General features: G+C 31.5%; 1 protein-coding gene across 2 annotated transcripts in view; it reads right to left on the reverse strand.

The window, feature by feature from the left end:
- LOC118199106 (uncharacterized) overlaps positions 1-23,738 on the reverse strand; it is a 110,160-nt gene that overhangs the window by 24,108 nt on the left and 62,314 nt on the right. For both annotated transcript variants that reach the window (XM_035370897.2, XM_035370896.2), the window contains exons 2-5: positions 17,205-17,375; positions 14,897-15,046; positions 11,099-11,287; positions 9,270-9,493 (exon numbers count right to left, since the gene is read on the reverse strand). In XM_035370897.2, the coding sequence (XP_035226788.1) occupies positions 9,270-9,493; positions 11,099-11,287; positions 14,897-15,046; positions 17,205-17,361 (720 nt within the window). In that variant the 5' untranslated portion in view covers positions 17,362-17,375. The remainder of the gene's footprint in view (positions 1-9,269; positions 9,494-11,098; positions 11,288-14,896; positions 15,047-17,204; positions 17,376-23,738) is intronic.

Raw genomic sequence — 23,738 nt, forward strand, 5'->3', positions numbered from 1 at the left:
TCACGTGAGCTTTTAAAAGTTCGTTCATTTTCTAAGTAAAATGCCATAATATTATTTCTACCATAGTGATATCTAAAATTCAGTTATGATGCTGTTAAAAGAAAGGACTTTTTCTTAGTACATAGCATTACAGTTAAAAAAATCGTTCTTTGTCTTTTAATTTTATTTTAAAATAAAAATATAAAAAATTAACTTAACTTACTTCGAAGCGGAAATTTTAAGTAATATTCTTATAATTTAACATTTTGGTTCTAATATAAAGTATTAAAATTTACTTCAATAGTTTATTTTTTCATCGAATGTGTGCGTGTGTGTGATTATGGCAAAGCCTCGAGGGCTATCTGCTTAAGGGGAGGGATGCCTTCGTGGAGAACTTTCTAAGGGAAACTGGCTCGTATACACGTTACACATTTTTCATCGAATGAAATAATGCAAAAGAATAGCAAACGCCGTACATAATTTCAAGGAACTACTGAATTAATATTGATAAATTGGTACAATAACTAAATTGGCTCAAAATTTTTCGCTAATATCTGTTTTACAAATTATAAAGAAAAAGTTTTTATTACATATCTTCTTAAGAAAAAAGGTTGCTAAACTTTGCACTGACGCCTTTTCATTTACTTACACATTAAGTGCCGAGATAAACACAAAAAGGTTTTTAGTTTTTGTTGGTTACAAAAACTAAATTATAAATTTTATTCAACTATTATAATATAACTTTATAAGGTATTTCTCTCGCTTTCCTAGCGTGCCAATGTTCTAACTAATAACTAAAAAAAAAACATTTACTTACATCGACTGTTTGTTGTTGATACCTAATGACCTCCACTTCTAACTTAATGTTTTATATAGCGTTCTAGAGCAATTGTACTTGCATATAAATTGGAGTGAAGAGAACAAAATCAATAAAAAAAAATTTTTTTTAAATCTGAAAGCCTTCAGATTTTATATTATGCCCAGAAGGGCTCTTTTTCATTTATACACAAATACACGTTTCGATGACATTTGGGCTAACTCCACTTGCTTCCAGTAACTTCCAGTAGTCAATCTTGCACGCTGGAGATAAAAACGTTTTGGTGTGTGTGTATGATTATGACAAAGCCTCGAGGGCTATCTGCCTAAGGGGAGGGATGCCTTTTTGGAGGACTTTCTAAGAGGAACTGGCTCGTATACACGTTACACATGGGGAAAACCACGAAAACGCCCATGCAGCCAGCCCGTTCGCGGAATTCGAACCTCGTACCGAACTACCAGTGTTCAGCGTCTTTACCGCTCGGCCGCTGGTGGGCCCTAAAAATGTTTTATTCTATACAGTGTTATCACTTTGGAATCACTGAAATTTTTAATCAAAAATTCGTTAAAGTTTTACAAAATATGAAGTAGATAATAAAACAAATTCGAAATTCAGACTTCCAGGTGCCCATATTCGGGTGAAGGATTACGTTATTCAAAACTTGATGGCTCTAGGTACCATTACTTTTTCACTGCGAGAAACATACATACATTCATGTAGATTCTTCATTATTTAATTTCTTTAGATATAATATTATTTCTTTATATTTATATATTACTTAATTTATTTATATCTATATATTCTATATATTTATTTCTATATATTTAATTTCTTTAGATATAATGAAAAATGAAACTACGCTTTTAGTGATTCGATGCAAAATGACGTTTCGGGACTAATAGCCCTTCTGGGCCTACGTCTCTTTGGAATAATAATAAATTATTATTATTAATAACAAAAACTGGTTGATAAATTGGAATAACATTACAGCTGCTCGTAGCTAAATTTTAGGCCCTATGGTAAATTCGTTTTGGAATTTTAAGTTTAATGAAATGGAAAAAATCTTTAAAAAATAGCAGGCCTAAATTTAAATGTCTGAAAAGAATTTTTGAGTTTTTTCTAGCAACTTTTATACTTTTAATTTATTATTTTCTTTTAGCTACAGAGGTATATTAAGCAAATAGAAAATAATTTCATTGTTTAATTTTCTTGAAACAATAGTTTTTCATTAATAGTATTTCAAGGACCTAAAAAAATTGTTACTTTTCTACCGCGTAAAATTTATTTAAATATAATCTGATAAATGAAAAAAAAAAAAAAAAAATCTGAGAGTTTTCAGATTTTACGTTACACCCGCATTTTAACCTTTTGGGTGTTATCTTTATTTATTAAATATCATGTTCTTGGCAATTCAACAGCAATATCACAAAATATTTAAATGAGCACATCTAGAATTTCCGGTAAACAGTCTCGCGCGCTGGAGATAAAAAAAAATGTTCTTTCCTCCCCCATTACAGTGTTGCCACTGCTTGCTTTAAAATCATTAAGTTTTTAATCAAAATCTAATAAACGCCTTACAAAATGTGAAATAGAGAATAAAATAAATTTCAAATTCCAAATATGGGCAGATGCCACCCAAATCGGGTAGAAACGTGATTCAAAATTTCATAGCTTGTAATGAAGTAAGTATGCATTTTGTCTACGGAAAAGTGACAACCCAATAATCGTAATTTGTCGGTTGTTCGGATGTACTATACATATATATAGTGCATAGTATATACATATATATAGTGCATAGTATGTACATATATATAGTGCGTAGTATATACATATACATAGTGCATAGTGTATAGTGGACACTATAGTGCATAATTAGTCCAAATATCTAAAAAAAGTTTACTGAATTTGCCTAAGTAAATGCCTAATATAACGGATTATTGATAATACATTTTAGTTTTCGAATGTTCTTATTTTCTTTTTTCCTGGGAAACGCTTAATAAGAATAATGGAATTACGCCGAGAAGATAACTCCAGTTTTCAATACGCTCAAAAGCGCCGTAAGTCACTCGGAAATCCTGTGTTTGCTTATTTTGGAACGGCTCTCCAACAGGGAAGAAACAGCCTTGAACTCACTCTCTCTTCAGAGCTTTAGACCCTGCTTCGCTTTTCTATGTCAGAGCGACAGAATTCAGGGTCAACCGCGCCTTATCTCGTCCTCGAAAACTTGGTCTCCTTGGGATTCACCCAGCAGGTTGACACCCTCTTCCCTGTGATCAAGATAGAATAGGCCGAGCCCTACCCAACCCTGATAAAATGAGCCATCCTTCGTCCTTGACGGATCATCTCGCTCTCCCCAATTTCTCAGTCTGACCTTCGGGTTTTCAGGATGACCTGCGTTGACCTCTACGGGACCTTCTCGCACGCATTTCGAGGTCTCCTCAAACACTGCTTCCTGGAACACAGGAAGAATATTAACACAAATAAACTGAAAACAGCTAGATAACAATAGGTTAGAATGAGAGATAAGCATAGCCTTATCAGCAAAATGCTTTCATTTTACGATAACTGTACACACGAATTTTTATGAACATAGCTTTATGCCATAAACTACTTAATTCATATTCTCCTAATTTAAATATTTCAATGATCAGGAAACTCTTATCAGATTTTTATAAAAATGGTCTTTTTCTACGAACATTTATTTAGCATTTTATTAGTTTATATAGTATTATTAGTGCACATAATATTTACACATTTAACCTCAGGAAAAAATAATTCTTAATTATTGTACCTAAAATATGAAAAAAAAATGTATTTATTTTCAAACCATCAAAATTTAAAAAAATAAATAAATAAATAAAAAATTAAAAAAAAATTTAAAAAAAAAAATGTTTTTCTTCGAAATACTTATTTTGGGCTGGTCAAATTTATTCAGTTCGTAGAATTGTTAATTATGCCAAGATACGGTTTAAAGTTATCTGCATCGACGAGACAATTTTCACGTAGGGAGTTTCCGAATAAAAGTACCTTATATTGCACAACACCTAAAGAACTTCAAATTTCCGTACATTCAGCACTTTCTCATGGAAACTGAATACAGAATAAAATTACAAATGTTCAATAGTTTTAGGGCTTAATTTCTAAAATTAAAGGTTCCTTATGAAAAACTTAGAGGAAAAAAGGAAAAAAATCAATTAATAATAAAATAACTAAAAATTAAAAAAAAAAAAAATATATATGAAAGCTTTCAGATTTTACATTACGTCCAAAGGGGTATTTTTTAAAGCTTTGTGTGTTACCTTTGTAGAATCATTAGGATTTTTTGGAAGCTAGAAAAATGAGCAACACCTTCGCCGGGAATCGAACCACGGACCTTTGGAATAGGCGCCCAGCGCGCAGACCACTGCACGACGAAGGTACTCTAAGGAGTTGGAAGAAATACCTTATATACTTTCCCTTTTAAAGTGAGACTGGGGATTAGGGTACCCAATCGCCGAATCTTGGATGTGGAGAATCATCATCCACCACCCTTTTAGTTCGGGCACTACTGCAGAGTCAGGTAATTTTTGGAAGCAGGAGACTTGAAAAGTGAGCAACCCCTTTGCCAGGAATCGAAACATGGACCTCTGGAATCCGCGCCCAGCGTGCAGATCACTACACCACGAAGGCACGCTAAGAAGGCGGGAGAAATACCTTATACCTTTATTTATTAAATATCATGTGCTTCGCACTTAAACCATAAAATTCAATTCAACAGCAATACCGTAAAATACTTTTAAAATGAACATATCTTTAGAATTTCCGATAAAATGTCTCACGCGCTGGAGATTTTTTTTTTTTGTTTTTTTTTTTTTTTTGTTTTGTTCTGTACAGTGTCACCATTGCTAGCTTTGAAAGCGTTGAGTTTGTTAATCGAAAATTCGTTAAAGTTTTACGAAATAGGAAATCGATAATAAAACAAATTCCAAATTTGGGCTTCCAGATGCCCGTATTCGCAGGAGGATTACGTTACTCAAAATTGGATGGCTCTAGGTACGTTGTTTTATCACAATGCAAGAAACATACATACATTTATGCACATTCTTCATTATTTAATTTTAAATATAATACAGGCGATAATATTTGGTGGCAACAATTTGGAAAGTGAATCGACATTTATAGTGAACCAAAGCAAAATGTCAAAACGAAATTAATAGTCCGTCTGAGCAAATTGCCCCTTTGGACTAATAATTAAATTTAATTGAAAAAATGTAGAGATCAACCGAAATAAAATAAATTATTAAATTATTTTTAAATACCTAAATAAAAAAAATTATCGGACCTTAAACATTAACGTTAAGTCTTAAGAGATAAAACGTCTTAAGAGATAAAATTAATGTTTTATCTTAAGAGATAAAACGATTAAAGCGTCACAAAGAATAGTGATCATTCTTGAAACAGTATGAGGTTATGGAAGGAAGTTTTAATGGAAAAATGTAGCTTTTCCATTAAAACTTTCCATTTCCATTAAAATAAAGAGGAAAGAGTACAAATTTTACTGATCGCGATGCCTTGCATATATAATTCTAGCCGTCAAGCAGAAATTTTCCCTGACTGCTATTCGATAATAGCCTCAAAATAAACTTAAGATGAGTAGGACTTATGAGGAGAGTGACAGTAGTGGTTCTCGTGTTTGGTTACGCCGTTAAAAAAGTCTATAGGAGCTCTATTTAGGGTTGCGATGCGCTCCAATTAAAATTATGGATTTATCTTCTTACTTCCTACCTCCATGCCATGAACTTTGGGAGGGGGACTGTACTCCCCGATTTCGTGCAAACAGGAAGATTTTTTAAAAACGCGCAAACAGGAATCGCGGAAACAGACCTAAATCGAATTGCCACAGCTATTTTTAACCTTAAATTTCAAATAAGTTTTTACAGAGAATTAATTATATGAAATTTCTTCCCTCAGTGATGCGTAATAAATATTTATTAATGCTACATGAAAAGCTATTTTTTTAAAAATTATAGATGATATTATTCAAATTTTTAATATTTTTTAAAAATTCTTTCCTTTTTCATTTTTTTTTTCTTTTTTTTTTTTAAATATTTGTAAGAGTAAATTTTTACCTTCACCGTGTTATTGGCTGCTACTTTACTTTGACTGCATTTACTAAATTGAATTGTGTATAACTAAGAAAGTTCGTTTGATGTTAATTTTCACAATGTTTTTAAGCAAACAGGGCGTTGACAGTTTGGGTCATGTCCCAGCTTTAAAAATTATATATATAAGAATAAATTTTTACATTAATCCTCTTCAAAAGAATGTTTTAAGAAGCTAATTTTCTCTCGTGTTATAGATTGTATAAAAAACATGATCTTTAATATGATTTAGATTGTTTGTAGCCGATATAATAATCGGGTTACTCAGTGGTACAGAATAAACACTGCTGGACTGTTTTATTTCTTTGTCATTTAGCAAAAAATCCTTTAATTAAAATATTTATCCTTTTGACTTTGTTTTAAACTTTAAATAAAGTTAGTTAAAATGCTTAGAAAATGAAAAGCTGTCTTCAACTGAAACGCAGTTGATGTCATTGCTATTTTAAAAAATTGACAAGCATGCAAAATTTAATTTAAAGGAAAAATTTATGGAAGTGTAACAATCAAAAAATCTTAATTTTTCTTGTGGTGAGCACTGAAAATAAATGTAGAAGGAAGAAATGTAGGGAAAAAAGGAAGTAAAAATTTGAAGGGATTTTGGCTATTAGAAATACCAAGGTGTTTCAAAAAGTTGGATACTTTTGAATATACTTTCAGATTGCCTGAAGAAAAAGAGCAAGCCATTAAGAAGAAAAAAAATAATTTTTTGCATAAAATTTAGTATATATTTTTTTTTAATTTAAACTTTTTAATCTTATGATATTTGATTCTTGCGATTTCAAAAATAAAATATTTGACTAAAATATGATTAACATTTTAAGAAATAAATGTAGGATGATAAAATTGTGTAAAGCAATGAGCACAATGTTAAAGCTATTTAAAGCAATATATGCAAGTCATTCTAAGTTAAAATGTCGGTTATACATCTTTCTCATTTATATATCTTTTCTGAACGGAACATTGAAAGGCGTGTTAACTGTGTTTTACTGTATCTTCTCTTTTAATATATTCAGTTTTCAGATGCACCGTAATTCAAATAAATAAAATAAAATCCTGGAAAATTTATATTAATAAATATATTTAAAATGCTCAGTTCGAATGAATAAACAGAAAATTTGAGGAGACAATGCAACACAAACAATTAAAATAAAAGCCTAAAAATTACCTAAAATAATAACTGTGACAAAAAAATTATAAAGAAAGCTATTTGAAAATAAATAAATAAATAAACGATGCACCTTATATTTAAACTACGCAGTTCGAATGGGTAAATGAAAATTTTTAAAACAGTTATTCGAAAGAAACCATGCAACTTAAACAATTAAAATGAAATTCGAAAAAGAAAAAAAATATTTAAAATAATAACATAAAAATATAATATAAAGAACATTATTTGAAAGAAAGAACGTTATGATTTTTTCCCTCTCACGGAAAAGGAAAATAGGTTGTTATAAATTAAGAAGTTCGCCAATTGAATTTTCCTTGGCGCAAACTGAAAAAAATGGGCCAAGATAAATTTTTAAATTTCTCCATAAATTTCACCCCAAATTTTACAAAATTGCATATTTAGGCATAATTTGAGTCGTAGAATCAAAATATAGAAAAAAATTTATATGTTATTTCAGAAAAAGTCCGATTTTGTGTCAAAATAACTATGTTAGAATAGAGCTATATATAAATCTAATATATATCCTAAGTCGTGCTTTCGAGACATGAAGAACGCAATTTGAATTTCGTCAATGAACGGGGAGATATAGAACTGTCTCATTTTTTTTAATTTTATTTTATTTTATTTATTTATTTATTTTTGGCGCACTGTACAATATTCAAGTACTGGTAATCATGTACATTAGTAAAACAAATTTTGGTTAACGATTATGTTTAATGTCTTGTAGATAGATTTGATTAATTAAGTACAAGTTATTACATTTATCACTACGAAAATTACATAATCACAGGTAGATGCGAACTATTCACAATGCATGGAATGAGTTTATTAAACTTACCAAGATGATTAATACTCTACATAATCACCGAATTAATCAATTTTAACATATGCATTTCTGACATAATGTAATGCATTCAATGCGACAGACACACACTTCTAAATATAAAGGCTGGAAAATTAAATTTAACAATCCAAAATACCTCGAGATAAACAGCAAACAAATTTTAGTGTCTGTTAATAACAGATATAAGATAAATCATGGTTACTAGGTATTGGCCTTTTGGCCCAAAGTTATGGTATCTTTATGATACGATGATGTTACTAATGAAAATGTACCTAAATTTCTCATTATGTAATATGCGATGATATTTGATACAAGATGAGGAAGGGAGGAAAAATTGGAAAAAAATAGGTGGGAATTGTCTGATATACTTATAGAAGTATAAGGGTGATCTGAAGACATACGTCTGCAAATAAAGGAATTACATTTATAAGAGGATCTATATTTAAGGCGATGTCAATATAAAATTTACTGGTTTTTCATACATAACCCTCCATAAGTAATATATGCCCTACGAAAACTTCCTAAAACTATTTTGTAGGATTATACAAATGAGAAATAAGTTTTATACAAAGTCGTACAAAAGGAAGGCCTCACTTGGACTCTCTAAATGTAGTTATGCATATATTTGGAAATCATCAGCTCAGATATCAATATTTACATGAGAGAAATTGGAGTTAATCCTTTTAGTCCAAAGGGGCTTTGTCCTTGAAGTACTATTGTTTTCGCTCTGCGACTTTGCGTTGGTTCACTATAAATGTCGGTTCTCTTTTCAAACTGTTGTCACTAAATGTTAAGAGTTCTGCATTATAATTGAAGAAATTAAATAATGAAAATCTGCATAAATGTATGTATATTTCTCGCATTGTGATAAAACAACGGTACAGAGAGTCATCGAATTTTGAATGACGCAATCCTACTGCCAATATGGACATGTAGAAGCCCAAATTTGAAATTTGGAATTTGTTTTATTATCGATTTCATATTTTGTAAAACTTTAACGAATTTTTGATAAACAAACTCAACGATTTCAAAGCGAGCAATGGTAACGTTGTACAGAAAAAACATTTTTATCTCCCGCCAACAAGACTGTGCATCAGCAATTCTAAAGATATGCTCATTTTAAAATTATTTTACGATATTGCTCTTGAACTGAAGTTTATGGTTTAAGTGCGCAGGACGTGATATTTAATAAATAAAGATAACAGTCAAAATGTTAAAAAAACGCCCCTTTGAACGCAATTTAAAATCTAAAACCTTTCAGATTTTTATCCTTTTTTTAAAAATTTTTTTAAAAACTTTTTAAAATTTTTTTCAACGCACCTGGTATCCGTCATTTCCGAACAGTGAGAGTAAGTCATCCATGTCCACCTGTCTTTTGAGCCTCATGGACCGTCTAGGAGTTCGAATGCCTCGTTTCTGGATCATCTGGCCGATAGAACTGCGAAGGCTCCTTTTTCGTAGATTCAGAGGATGACCTAGAAGTTGACGCTTACGACGATACAGATCTTCTTGATCGTACAGGCTGTTAGCGAACTCTTCTGGCGCTACAGAAAAATTTAGGAAATCTTAATTTCATACTGGACTCATTGAATCCGATTATTTTTGCAAATGATTTAAGCATTTCATTCAAAAAGAAATCTTACTTAAAATTCAGCAGCGTTTGATATTTAAATGCAAGAACACGAATGCAATGCCTAATAGCAAACATTTTTAATCATATATACGTGAGGCAATTGATAGGAATTATATGCACATGAGTCTGTTTCTCTTTTAGAATTAACATAAAACAAAATAATATATGTATTTAAACATATTCCACATTTCAAGGCCCGAAATTAAGCTCAAATTTAATTTCCTGAAAACATTCAACAGTTGTATGAGAAATAAGTAATTGATGGAGATTTTACTGAACCGTAATGAAATTAACCCTTTGAAGGCCAAAACGTTCGAGACAGCCTTTCATTCAAACGTCCACTACCGTCGAAACTGTCGAGATTGCGATGCTGCTTTCTTTCCTCTCTCTAACGTATGCACTAGCATGTGCAGTTTTTCCAAATGCATTGTATCAGTTTATTGCAGACAGATTGTCCTGAAAGGCTGATGGAAGCTTCTTTGTTAGTAAGTAGAAAGAATTTCATTTGAAATCTCCACACCTCTTTATGGGTTAATGGAGTGAGAGAGGAGGAAACGGACGGGACGGGTAATGAACGGTGACGGGCGTTTCGGTATTTTAAGCATACAGGTTAGCGAAGGCTTCGGTTTTCTAGGGGTTAAAGCTTTCCACAGTGAGGAAATCGAGTATAGGATTACATAGCATGAAGAAATTTTTTAAATATGCATTTGGTAGCGAATACTTAATGCCATTTTAATGCATTCAGTAAACAGAAATTAAAAACAGATTAAAAATGTACTAAACATTCTACGTAGCACACGAAGTATAAATGTGTAAGACTATATGTATTTACTTTTACGGAAATATATGTGTATGTAAATCAAAATCGTACATCACGTATATTTATACATATATTTGATAGCCACGCTATGTTATAGAGACTATCAATCTTTTCGATGAGAGGAAAATGGTAAACATGATGATCTTGCCGGGATTTGAAACCCGGATCTTCTAATGTTAGATGGATGTCCTAACCATGTACACCACAAATGCATGTACGGGAAATGAGATAATTTCTTACAGCGTTAATTAACAAGCATTAAGTTTTGAAGAAATAACACATTTTGTTTCTTTTACCTCAAGTTGTATTATCCGCATGCGATTCTAGGTAATAAGGTAATATCGGAAAGGACTGTATATCCAATAGCAATATAACAGGAAAGAATTGTGTAGTAAAAATGTCTGAAACATTAGTGTTAGTTGAAAGTTCATTCAGAGTTATTATTGGAGTTGCTTATTTACTTACTGGTGTAAAAAGAAGGAAAGTTGAGAGGAATTATACAGAATAGACAGATAACCTGTTGGGAAATTTGGCAAAATTTCTTCAAATACATTTTATTTTCTAAAATTGATAAATTTGGTAATAAAGTTCGGTAGAAAAGAAAAGAGTGCTATCGAATATCAAGCCGAATTTGGTAGAACTGTTCAGAAAACCATTCTTTTTAATGTTACGCTTTATCAGTAGGAAAATACTTACCCAGGCTTTGCCTTGTGGGCGAATTGGCGAGATATTGTAAAGCACTGGAAGACACGGGTACAGTGTTGTACCAATTTTCAGCACCAGAGCCCATCATCATATCATTCTGTTCATCTTCATCTGCCGGGCGAGCTGTTCTCTTTTCATTCTTTTCATCTTTTGCCGTTTCATCTTCTTTTTGATCGTCAGCTTTAGTATTGAAAGGAAATGGAGATTATTCAATAGATACGTATGTTACATTTAGACTGCGAGAAGCTAGATGAAATTCAGTTTTATTTTAAAAGGTTAAAAATTCTAATATTTTTTTAACATTCTTTTCGGTTCTTTGCAGTCGATTCTCTCATTGCAAATCTCCTCACTCGCTATAATAATATGCAAGTAAGTGGCATAATAAATGAAAGTGAATTGGAATGCCAAGTTATGTTACTAATGAGCTGTGTTTCTACACTGATGTGGAAACCAGTAATTAGTACTCAGCCATTGAACATGGTTTAATATGGATTAATCGCTATGGCAGATTGACATTTAACATCTATCCGTCTGGGTATGGAATTTAGATTTAAGTTAAAAATCTCTAGATTAAGTGTAGTTAGGTGATAATACAGCACATATGTTTTTATTAGAGTTTGTAGTACAAAAAATTTCGGATCTTTTAAATAGACAGTTTCATCTTGCGATATCCTGCAAATTACCAGCGGTTCCTTTCTTTTTTTTTTTTTTTCCCGATATCATTTGTTTGTAAACACAAAAGTTTTAACAAAAAAAAAAAAAAAAAAATATTAATGGAACAATTCTTTAAATAGAATCATAGGTACAATGCAAAAAAAAAAAGGGGGGGGATAGTTCGATATCTCCGTTCTACTGGGCCGATTGACGCAATTCAGCTTGCGTTTTTCATATCTCGAAAGCGCAACTTATCATTCTAACATAGGTATTTTGACACAAAATCGAACATTTTCTGAAATAGCATGTCAATTGTTTTCCATATTTCGATTCTACCACTCAAATTATGCCTAAATATTAAATTTTGTAAAATTTGGTGGGAAAATTTATGGAGAAATTCAAAAATTTATCTTGGCATATTTTTTCCAGTTTTCGCCAAGAATAATTTACTTGGCGAACTTCTTAATTTATAGCAACCTACTTTCCTTTCTTTTTTATCATTGTAGAAGAGAGGGAGAAAAGTTATCGTTCATACTTTTCAAAATAATTTTAACAAAGTGAGTATTATCGTTTTGCGTTATTGTCGCTAAAAAAAAAAAAAAAAAAAAAAAAAAAACAGATGCCAAATTTCAAAACGGGCCAGTATGTAAATTCATGTATATCTTAGAAAATTTTGCATAAAAACTCTAATTTTTTTTCAGGTGTGCCTAGAAATACATACACTTTAAGATGATGTTAAAAATTTTATAGCAAAAATTTTTTATAACAAAAATCTTTTCGAAAAATTTTTAAAAAATATTTAAAAATACAAATTTAAAAAATAAATCATAAAAAATGTGCGAATTATATTTGGATTAAGCCTAAATTTCGAATTCTGCAAGAAGGAATTAAGTAAGTTTAATAAAAAAAAGATATTAATAATATATATGAAATTCAATTAGCATTGAGGAGCTAACATTTTGAGAGCTAATTTTTTAAAAACTACTCGAGCGATTTTTACAAAACTTGGCAGTTGTGCATAATTTGAGTCGTACAATCGAAATATGGAGAAAAACGTGGCATGTCATTTCAGAAAAAGTCCGATTTTGTGTCAAAATACCTATATTATAACAATGCTATATATTAATCTAGTATATATCCTAAGTCGTGTATTCGAGACAAGAAAAACGCAATTTGAATTTCGACAATCAGCCCAGTAGAACGGGAGATATAGAACTGTCTCTTTTATTTATTATTTTTTTTCTCAGTGTACATCGTCTAAGATACACACTTTCAGAATAATTTAAGGAGTGATTCAATTTCCAATTATCCATATTCCCGTTTTAAAGATTTCAAACTATCATCCAGAAATCTGGAAAATTTTGCTTTATTGTGCAGACCAATCCACGCTATCCTAAATCTCAGATTTGCAAGTAAATTTAATTCTTATTTATTTTTTATGGTTTCAAAAAGCTAAAGTAATTAAATTACGTTTCAGCTGATAGGGTATTTTTGTTTTCTTTTACTTTGATTCGAGGGAAGACCAGATATCTGAATTCCTTTATCCTTTCGCAGTTTTTTTTTTTTTTTTTTTTTGGCCGGTGCATTAAAAAGCAATATTTGGCCAGTTATTATGCAACATGGATATTTTGACTTTAATCAATGAATTTTTTATGGACATTGAAAACTCTAGGATCAAATTGTCTTGAATATATATTCTAATAATTCAGTGCAATCTACTATTGCAACATGCATAATTCATTTTGCGTTATTCTATTTATATAAAATGGTAATATTTATATAAAATTATAATGCTATAAAAGATTAAATGATGAAAAACATACAGTTAATTCATCTTTTGATTATTTATGCTAATTCCTAATCAGTTGAGGAAATAATAAAATATACTAGGACAAGATCTTTTCTTCTTTTGTGTTAGACAAGTATATCTTAATATTCTACGAAGCCGTGGCAATTGACATTTTCAGTCATTAGCTACATACAAGAAAATTTCGGAATCAAAATGAAACTCACTTTCTGTTGCTAGTACGAACATTAAACGTATACATTTTAAATTCAGAGTTAAAATCACATGCTGAATAACAATTATTGACAGAGCAGCAACGTGAATCAGCGTGATATTCATAAAATTGCTTGGATGGTTTAGAAAATTTAAATATATAACCTTCCTCTTCAGCTGCAAAAGTACTCAATTCAGTTTTTGCATTTTATAAATATTACGCTGATTCTTTTTGCCTTACCTCCTCCACTAATCACACATTTTAATTCAGCATTTCAAACTTCAGCAATTTTTATTTTAAAGTTTACGCAAATTAAAGTCATATTTTCATAAAATGCCGAAAATATGTCATTTTTGTTTTTTTCCTTAGCTAATAATTAAATATGTACCTACTCTATGGCAGAAATTAATAAATATATTTTGATATTTTTCTATCCAGAATTAATCTAAAGCTCCAATTAGATTTGAGCTTTTTTATGTTTAATCAATAATTTTTATTTAAACGTTTACGCAAGTTAGAGACATACTTTCATAAAACACCGAAAATATGTTATTGTTTCTTCATAGCTAGTAATTAAATGTGTATGAACTCTAAGCCAAAAATTAATAAGTATACTTTGAATTTGTTTCTATCTAGTATTAATCTGAAGCTCCAATTAGATTTGAATTTTTTTAAATTATAATTAATAAATTATGAATTATTTATGAAAGTATCAAAATTAGAGTGATACTTTATATATATATAGAGAGAGAGTGATACTTTCATAAATCGCCAAAAATATGTTACTCGTATTTCTGCTTTTTTCCATAACTGGTAATTAAATCTATATCTACTCTAAGTCAGAAAATAATAAGTATCCTTTTCATTTATTTCTATCTAGTATTAATCTGAAGGTCCAATTAGATTTTAAAAGCGGTGGTTAAGAGCGTTTATGATGGAATTTAGCTTGAGATCAGTAATTTAAGTCTGCAGATATATGAGCTGGTTTACTACTGTTGCATAAAAATGTTACTTTTTTTTAATATATATATATATAAATTTTTGAATCTTTTGTCTACATTCTTGACTATGTTCCAAGTAAAAATAAAAAGAAATCTTCATTTCGGATAATGATAAAATTCACTGAAATACTTACGCTGAGATGCATTTGACTTTTTGTCCGGAAGCCTAAGAGAATAATTTTCATCGTCATCCAAATTGTCTGCCATTCCCATCAAGTCATCAACGAGACCGTTGGGTTTGTTCTGTTGATTACCGAACATAATTTCTTCTCGAGATCTTTTCTCTGAAAAGGAAGAAATTCTGAAATACCTCTGACGAAAATTTAATGTAAAAAGAAAACATGCTAGACTTGAAATCTTTCATCTCATTATGAGTTATATCACATAAAACCAGTTGTAGTAAATAAAAACAAACACTAGAGTTTTAATTTTCCTTGAATTTCGTATACCTCACTTTGTAGAAAAATAAATTCTCAATTTTACCACTTTCACACAGTAAATTGCATGAGCCGTTTACTCTTACGTACTCTTTTGACGGCATGCTATAGTGATTTTAGTCGTCAAAAGTATTCCAAAACGTTCCAAAAAATGTTAATTCAAAAAAAAAAAAGAAATCAATATCTTATGTTTAGTTATATAACATAATAGTAATATTATTGCATTTCCGGTTTCATTCGTGAACCTGCAAAGAAAAAGTAAACATTATTTGCTGCATATTACCATAAAATATTCAACTATTATTTTCAAAACTGGAATTTTTATTATTTGGTTTAGGACATTCATGTACAGTGGAACCTCGAGATACGAGTTTAATTCGTTCCAGAATTGAGCGAATACATCTGTACGTACATAGCCACGTATATATGTATCTTGCATGACTCAAAAAGCCTTAGAAAGTTGAAATTGTTTAAATGGGTTACTGCTATAACACCTAGTTGTGCACCTCCCTTTTTTATTGCAACCAGCAGTACCAAACATCATGTACATTTACTCTCAAATACCCCTTACCCGCTTAAAAGTTCTTACCTTGCCGTTGTTTTTGCAATCGTTGCTTAATATACTTCCAATTACAGAAGTGTTTTAAATGACGGAAACATTCGCATTTTGGTAATATCAAATTAAAAAAAAAAAAAAATTTAGAAAATCAACGAAACCTAACTTTTAAAGCGGTCTTCCGTTTTCTATACCTATCTTTGGGAAAATTTTGTACTTGTTATGAAAAAATAAAATTATAAGAATTTTTACTCTCGTACGACAATTACTGAACAGGATACTTAAATTAAAAATTTGAAATTTTTTATGTCATTTGTAATTTGCCTTCAAGGCTCAATTAATTTAGAATAATTCGAGGAAATAAATGAAGTGCAGCAAAAAATGTATATAATTTAATAGGCATAAAAGAAAGTCATGTGGTGTCCACATCAGATTTTTTTTTTTTTTTGTTTATGTTGAAACTGAGGTTTTTCGTTCTGAGACTTATTAATTTGTTTCATATTTTATAGGAATGAATCAAACTCATTACTATCAAATGAGAAAATATCTAAATTGAGGCCATTTAAGCTTTGTTTCAGAAAGCGCTAGATGAATTCCAGTTAAAAGGCTTTTAAAGAATAAGCATTCCACTCATGGTGCAAACATTGGCATCGTTGCATAATTACGGAGAGAACTCACTTAAATGCAAAAAGAGATTAAATTTAATTCAACTAAGTTTTCAGAACTTGTTTGGCTTTTCTTGTTTTCTTTTTTATCAGCTTAAAATTGCTGAGAATTAAAAAAAAAGTGTTTTTATGGAAGTATGAAAACAAGTAAGAAAGTTTTGGAATAGGAAAAAGGTATATGCTATAAAAGATCACGTAATCTTTACATAATCGGGGTGCAATACGCCTTAGAAACTAGAAGGCGCCAGTTTTTTTTTGTAACAGCCAGATTTACCAGTTATTAATTTATAAAATAGTAAAAAGAGAATATAGAAATAGGAAAAATAATTAAAATTGAAAAAATACAAGATCTTTGTACATATTTACATTAAATTTCTTATCGAAGTCAAAACAAAGTATGAAAATAATCTATCAAAACCTCAAATTTCTGTTTTACTAATTACTTATTTGGATTTAAGGCTATGAATAAAAAAGATAAAAATGATAATTAAACGTAAGATCAAAAATAATTACAACTGCAAACTTCTGCTTTTAAGACAACCATTTTCTCAGATGTGGATCAGAGCCACAATTCTTATTTGATTCCACAAAGAAAAATTTTAAATTTAGCCTAAAACTTAAAATAGGTCCTAATAACCACGATACATATCTCTGAATATAAAACTAGTATCTAGTAGTAATTACGCCATTCTTATGACGTAACATACTATTTGTGCGCCCTGATAATCTTAAAGAGATTTAAAAGACGATAGTTGAAGATCTTCAAGTATTTAAATTTCCTCACCTTTGCTGTCTTCTTGACTACTGGTATCATCCGAAATAGAGGCATCTTTCTCGTCTGATTTCGAGGAATCTTCTGCGTGTACGAAGGTAAAACTAGAGAACGATGCCGCAATTATGAGCAAAACATAAAGTTTGATGTATCCTGTTGTGGCAACCATCTTTGTGAGGCAGCCTACAAGGAGGAAAAAAGAAATCATAAAATTCAAATAGCAGTAATGCAATTCAGTTATTAAAAAGTAGTTATCTACACACTTTACTACCTAAATTATTATGCTAATATGATGGAAATTAAAGTCATCTGCCAACTAAAACATTTTCGTTTCCAAATCCTAGAAAATAACCTAAAATAAAACTTCGATTTTTTATCTATAATCTGAAAATTCTCAAGATGAATGTCAATGTTTTAATTAACAGTTATTTGTTTAGTTGTTCCCCATTCTTCCTCTTTTTAATCAAGTATTTATTTCTTAAAATAGTTTAAACATATAAATTCAGGCTGAATAAGACTTGAGAATTAAATTTCAGTACAATAATCTGTTACTCACGTTATGCTACATAAGATCATGGGATCTTCGGACACTTTCTTAACAAAGAGCCTAGAATGATTTGACTTAATGATGAATGATTAACATGAGTATGATTAACATGAGTATGATTAACATTTGTAGTTTCGCAATTCAAACAAATACCGCCTTGGCAATTTTTTTCATGCTATAATGCAATATCATTTTATTATAAACAGTGATCTGACTGATATTAAATTTAGCCTTCCACTGTTGATCGTAAAAATGGTCAGCGATGTTGACTGCTTTATCGCTGGACGTGCGTTTGAATCTTGGAAAAGGCATGGATGTTTGTAACTGTGCTGAATCTGTGCGGCATAAATGCCCTTAAAAATAATGGCAAGCCGAAAGTTTTCCGGAATGGCTGATGGTTGGCTAGTTAATTAAGGGGACTGACTGTGCCTGCTTGGCCACGAAGTGGTCTTATGATACATGGCTGGATCATTCTTGGCTTCAACACAATGGGAAAAAAAGGCGTAAATAACATGCACACACTAAAGCAGAATACCCACTAATAATTTATTGCAGTTTATATGTTTCATTATTTTTCATGAAAATCTTTTCGATTTGTCAATATTTCTTAAAATTAATTCAGTGTTAAAATTATTATTTTCTGAAAAATCACTCCCGATGTCATTAAAAAGTCTACATGTCTCCACAAAATACTTTGCCTCGCCTATCTCGCTGCAGTTACTGCAGAGGTCGGAGTCTCGTAATTTAAACCTCCTGAGATAGGATGGAAAATGGCCGTGACACGTTAAAAGTTGGTTTAAGTCAGTGTCATTGTAAATATATCCTTTTTAAATTTGGACGTATTTCGTAATTCTTCTTCCTCTCCGATTCTGTCCATTTTTACATCTGTCATTTAGAACCGTTATTTCGTTTTGAACTGTTGCTTCCTCAGCCAGGGTATCGACTCTCTCATTTCCCAAGATGCCTGCATGTACCTTCACCCAAGTGAAGATACTATTATGTTTCTGGGCAGCTCGTAATGCTTGATTTTCAAAATTAGTTGATTGGACTGGTCTGGGTAGCCTGCAGGATAGAAAGACTATTAATATAAGTATTTATATAATGACTATTATTAAGTCTCGTTTTAACCGTTTCAATGAGTATAAGAGAGCTGCTACATCTGCCTGGAAAACTGAATTATACGTGTTCAATTTATATTTGAAATTAATAGATTATCAAAGAAATAGTCCTAAAGTTGGGAGAACTCTATATTTATACAGATGGGTCTAGTGTGGGAAAGAGTGTATCCTTTGCCTTGGTAATATATTATTAGCCCAAAGGGGAAATTTTGTAGAAAAAATTTTCTTTGCACTTAAAACATAAAATTCAATTCAACAACAATATCACAAAGTATTTAAAAGAGCATATCTTTAGAATTTCCTATACACAGTCTCGCGCTGGAGATAATTTTTTTTTTTTTTTTTTTTTTTTTTTTTTTTGGATCTGCGTTGCCCCTGCTGGCTTTGAAATCGTCGAGTTTCTAATCGAAAACTCATAAATGCTTTACAAAATGTGAAATAGATAATAAAACAAATTCCATATTTCAAATTTGGACTTCCAGATGCCCATGTTCAGGTGCTGACGTACGTTATTAAAAATTGTGCTGCTCTAGGTACCGTTGTTTTATCACAGTGCGAGAAACATACATACATTTATGAAAATTCTTCATTATTTAATTTCTTTAAAAAGAATACGGGGTTCTAATATCTGATGGCAACAATTTAAAAGTGATTCGACGTTTATAGTGAATGAACGCAAAATGGCAAAACGAAATTAATAGCCCTTCTTGGCAAACTGCCCCTTTGGATAACCTTACCAAAGCAAAGGATACACTTTTTCCCACACTAGACTCATCTATATATAAATATTAAGTTCTCCAACTTTAGGAATCTTTCTTTGATAATCTATCAGATTCCTTTTGGCTCAGTATATCATATTTATGTCAAATGTTTCACATGTAGCGGGTCACTATTCTGTCTTCGTACGTTTGAAAATCTATTCTCCCTTGTCCTTAGTAAACATTTTTCGTAGTAAAAAAGGTAATACCCAGAGAGAGGAGCACGCCAGCTAACATTCTTGCAGTGGAGACGGTTCTAAAATATCTGGTAAAAGTCAATCCCTTTGGAAAGAATCTAGTTTCATTCCCAACTTTACTAGCTCCGTCACTCTGTGACTCCATGTAGCTATGACATACATGATAGGAATAAAAATATTGCCATAAATTGCTCTCACGGTAGCATTTTTGCTGGACAACGTATGGCCAGAAAACGTTTTTTCTGTATTAATTCAAAATGCCTTCAACCATTTTTTTCCGCATAATTAAAATGAGAGATAAAATTGATATGGCTGTGTAACGCATCCTAGGTATTTTATTTCATCTTCGAATTGAATTTGCTGTTCATGGTATTTAAGTCTTGGAAAGACATCTAGATGACATCTTGTATATAGCTTGACACATCTTTGGCATCTACCGTGATCACCTAAAACACATCTTGGACATTTTGTGTCGTTTTCTAGAACACATCTTGGACGTCTAGTGTAGACACCAGGAAGGGCATAGTAGGGAGAGCCTCGGATCCGTTGTCCTGTTTGTTTTCCGTCAAACACTGGTGTGGGGTCGCGCTGTAAGTGTGGCGGAATCATATTACGACAAATGGTGAAATTCTGATGACCCGCCTACTTACCTGTACCTGATATTGACGTTACACTGAAGGTCATATTAAGATCATTTTATACATAAGCTTCAGTATAACATTAATATCCTGATTCAGCAGCTTCAAAACATCTCAATAACGGTCTTGTCTGATGCGAATAGACAAAGTTCACTATAAAATCCCCCTCACATCGAAAGCAATCATCAACATTATCCTCGATGAGAACCCGCTCTGCGCAAAGTACAGGTATGTACGTAGTGTATCCGTTCTTTGCACAGGGAGAAAAGAAAAACTATTTTAAGAAAAAAATATGAAACTTTGGAAATGCCCGCAGAAGTGCAATAAAATTGATGACTAAAGGGGAGAAATTTTTCCTACTCAGCGTAAATGAAGTAAGTGACATCATTCTGTTTCAAACATCTGTAGAGTCATTAGGATTTTTTTAGGGGCAGAAAAGATGAAAAATATGCAACCGCCTTCTCCGGGAATCGAAAGACGGACCTCTGGAATACCGACCCAGCATGCTACCGTTACACCACGAAGGCACGCTAGGGAGGTGGGAGAAATACCTTATACATCAAACTCACAAGAAAGGGATCTTATAATTCTATATTTCTTATAAGGCCCATGGTCTCGAATCGAATCATTTGATAGAGGATGAAAAGAAATCTTGCTCCACCAGCGCTTTGGAATGCGAGATTTTAACCTGGTACATTAAAATTAAACTGCGTTCAAAACAACGGATCTTAAACATAATGAATTTGAGACCGCTTTCCGATATGTACTTTGCAGGACCCTTAATAATTAACCAATTAAACGGAGTGTCATTTTTGTTGTATTTTTCATGATGATAATAAATAACAACTAAAACATAAGTTTGAAAAGTCTTCTAGCCGACTTCTGAGGATCCATCGACCACAGCTTGAGAATGGGACTGGTATAGAAGGTTTTCCACCTTCTATAACCTATATATATAAGAGTGAAATTCTGTAAGCCACTTTGAGGTGCTAGCGGACCCATTTTGCAGAACTGTTTATCGGATTTTCCTTCTCTGCGATTTTCTTTCTATATGCGGCGTGACACACACACGAGCTCAGAAATTCTTGCTTTTATTATTGCGTATTTCTAGGTTTTGTTATTACTCGTACTTTAAATTTATTCAAATTTCGAATATTCCTTTTCAATCAAATTTAAGATACAGCTGTATATAAAGCTTTTTCTTTTGCGTATTTCTGCATGACCGAGTCGTTGGTTTTAATTACTTTCGTTCTGTTTTCCTGGCCTTGCTCAGGCCTGTTGCCTGTTGAGCTGTGAATGTAAAAGTTTCTATGTTTCAAATCCTGTTTGTTTTAAGGCGAAAACATGCTAGAGTTATCATTGTTAACCTGACGTTGAGCTTTTGTTATGTTCTGTTCTTTTTATGTGATTGTTGGCGTGTTCATTTACATGGAAGAATGGTTGCTAAAGCCTACAGTCTCTCACCCCTCTCCCTTTCCGCCGAACCACATAAAAGAACTTTCGGCTCGCCGCATATTTAGAATGTCCCCATGTCGCACGGCCACTATACATTTACAAATACCCTTGTCTTCTCAGAGATTCGAACCTGGCCCTTAGGCACCGCAGTAGGCTTCCCTAAACTTTATACCGTCTGGGTGGCGGTTTGTTTTATGTGAACAAATATTTACTCCAAGCCGACCAGTCGGTATAGTGATCAGGGAAGCTGACTGCGATGCCGAAGGGCCTGGGTTCGAATCCCGGAGAAGGCATGGTTGTAACTGTCCGTCTCTTCATGGGAAAGGCGATGGTGGCCCACCTATTAGGTGCCTCCATAATAAAGAGACCACCACATCCGTTTTTGTATATATTAATGAAATGGGTTACATTTGTAAATGTTCACAATCTGCCATTCGGGGAAAAAAAAACTATTTACTCCAATATGTTATAATAAAGTGTTTTGATGTTGTTCTGCTGAACTTATTAATCGAAGCATATCAGTTCATTAGAAATAAAATTAGAAAAAATTAGAGATGGAAAAAACTTTAAGAAAATAATAATAGGAGAAAAACTTTAACGTGACGTGTCAGTTCATACGGCACGAGAAAAAATACATTAATGCTGTAATTTGGTTTTAAACTGCATCGTCCTAGAAATACCAACCCGAGTTAAAGGAATCGTTCGCAATACATACAAGTGTCTAAAAATAGCATTAATCGATACGAACACAATATCACCCTAAATCAGAAAATATTGTCTCATAGTTTTCGCGGTGCGAAAGAGCTGTACAATGAGTTTGCTAAACTCTATCATTTGTTGTTTAGAAATGGATTACGAGTGGGCTTTACCAACTTAATCTTATAAAGTTCAGATCTATCTTCTGGTATTTTAAGACACTATGCTATTTATCAATTATATAATGATGATATGCAAATATTGTTTTTGTAACAAAAATCAGAATATGCGTTTTTTTTATTTTTCATTTTATTTCGATATGAATTTGAAATTCAAACAGCATGAATGTTTTACGGATATTCAATAACATAGCTTGCAGATGAATTTTTTGCATCTTTATCTTCGAAATCGCAGCTAATATTTCTAATATTTTTCAAAACAGGTTGGCTGATTATCAGATTTAAAAGGATTTAAAATTTTGAGATGTTTGTAAATAAAATTATGTTTTCCCCCTATTAGCAGTAATAATTTGCAGCTTATAATTTCCTTTAACCTTGAATAAACTCGGGCTTTCATATTACAATTCCAGTAAGTAAAATTATTCTATACTTATATAACACATAAAAAAGCTGATGTGTACATCACATGACTTCCTTGTACGGAATATTAAATTATACGCCTTTTTTCCTGCATTTCACTTAAACTTATTTCTTGCAATTTCATTAGAGTCAGATTTCTCATTCAATTAATTCCGTTCTCACTTCGCAAAAAGGCAAAAATACATAAAAACTCAAAATATCTTTATTAAATATAGAAAAATATAAAACGCCAAATACCTTTAAAACAATTAAAAATAGATTTTACAATTACAGTTAGAGTTTCTACGCAAAAACAAGGAATTCGGCAGAGGGCAAGAAGGAAGATTTTTCGGTGCACAGAACTGAAATTTTACTTTTGGTCCCAATCTGCAAAAAGACACTGAAGGTGCAGAAAATTACTTAATTCACTATTATGCTAAGTTTCAAATATAAATGAATGTGGCTGCTATGGTAAAAAAAATTAGGCTTAGCGCACTTAAACAGTTTTTATATTATTAATAATTCTGCAACTATTGCATGCATATTAACTAAAGGCATA

The sequence above is a fragment of the Stegodyphus dumicola genome, chromosome 3, assembly GCF_044657685.1.
Source record: "Stegodyphus dumicola isolate Sdum_Otavi_A_Nest chromosome 3, ASM4465768v1".
NCBI lineage: Eukaryota > Metazoa > Arthropoda > Arachnida > Araneae > Eresidae > Stegodyphus > Stegodyphus dumicola.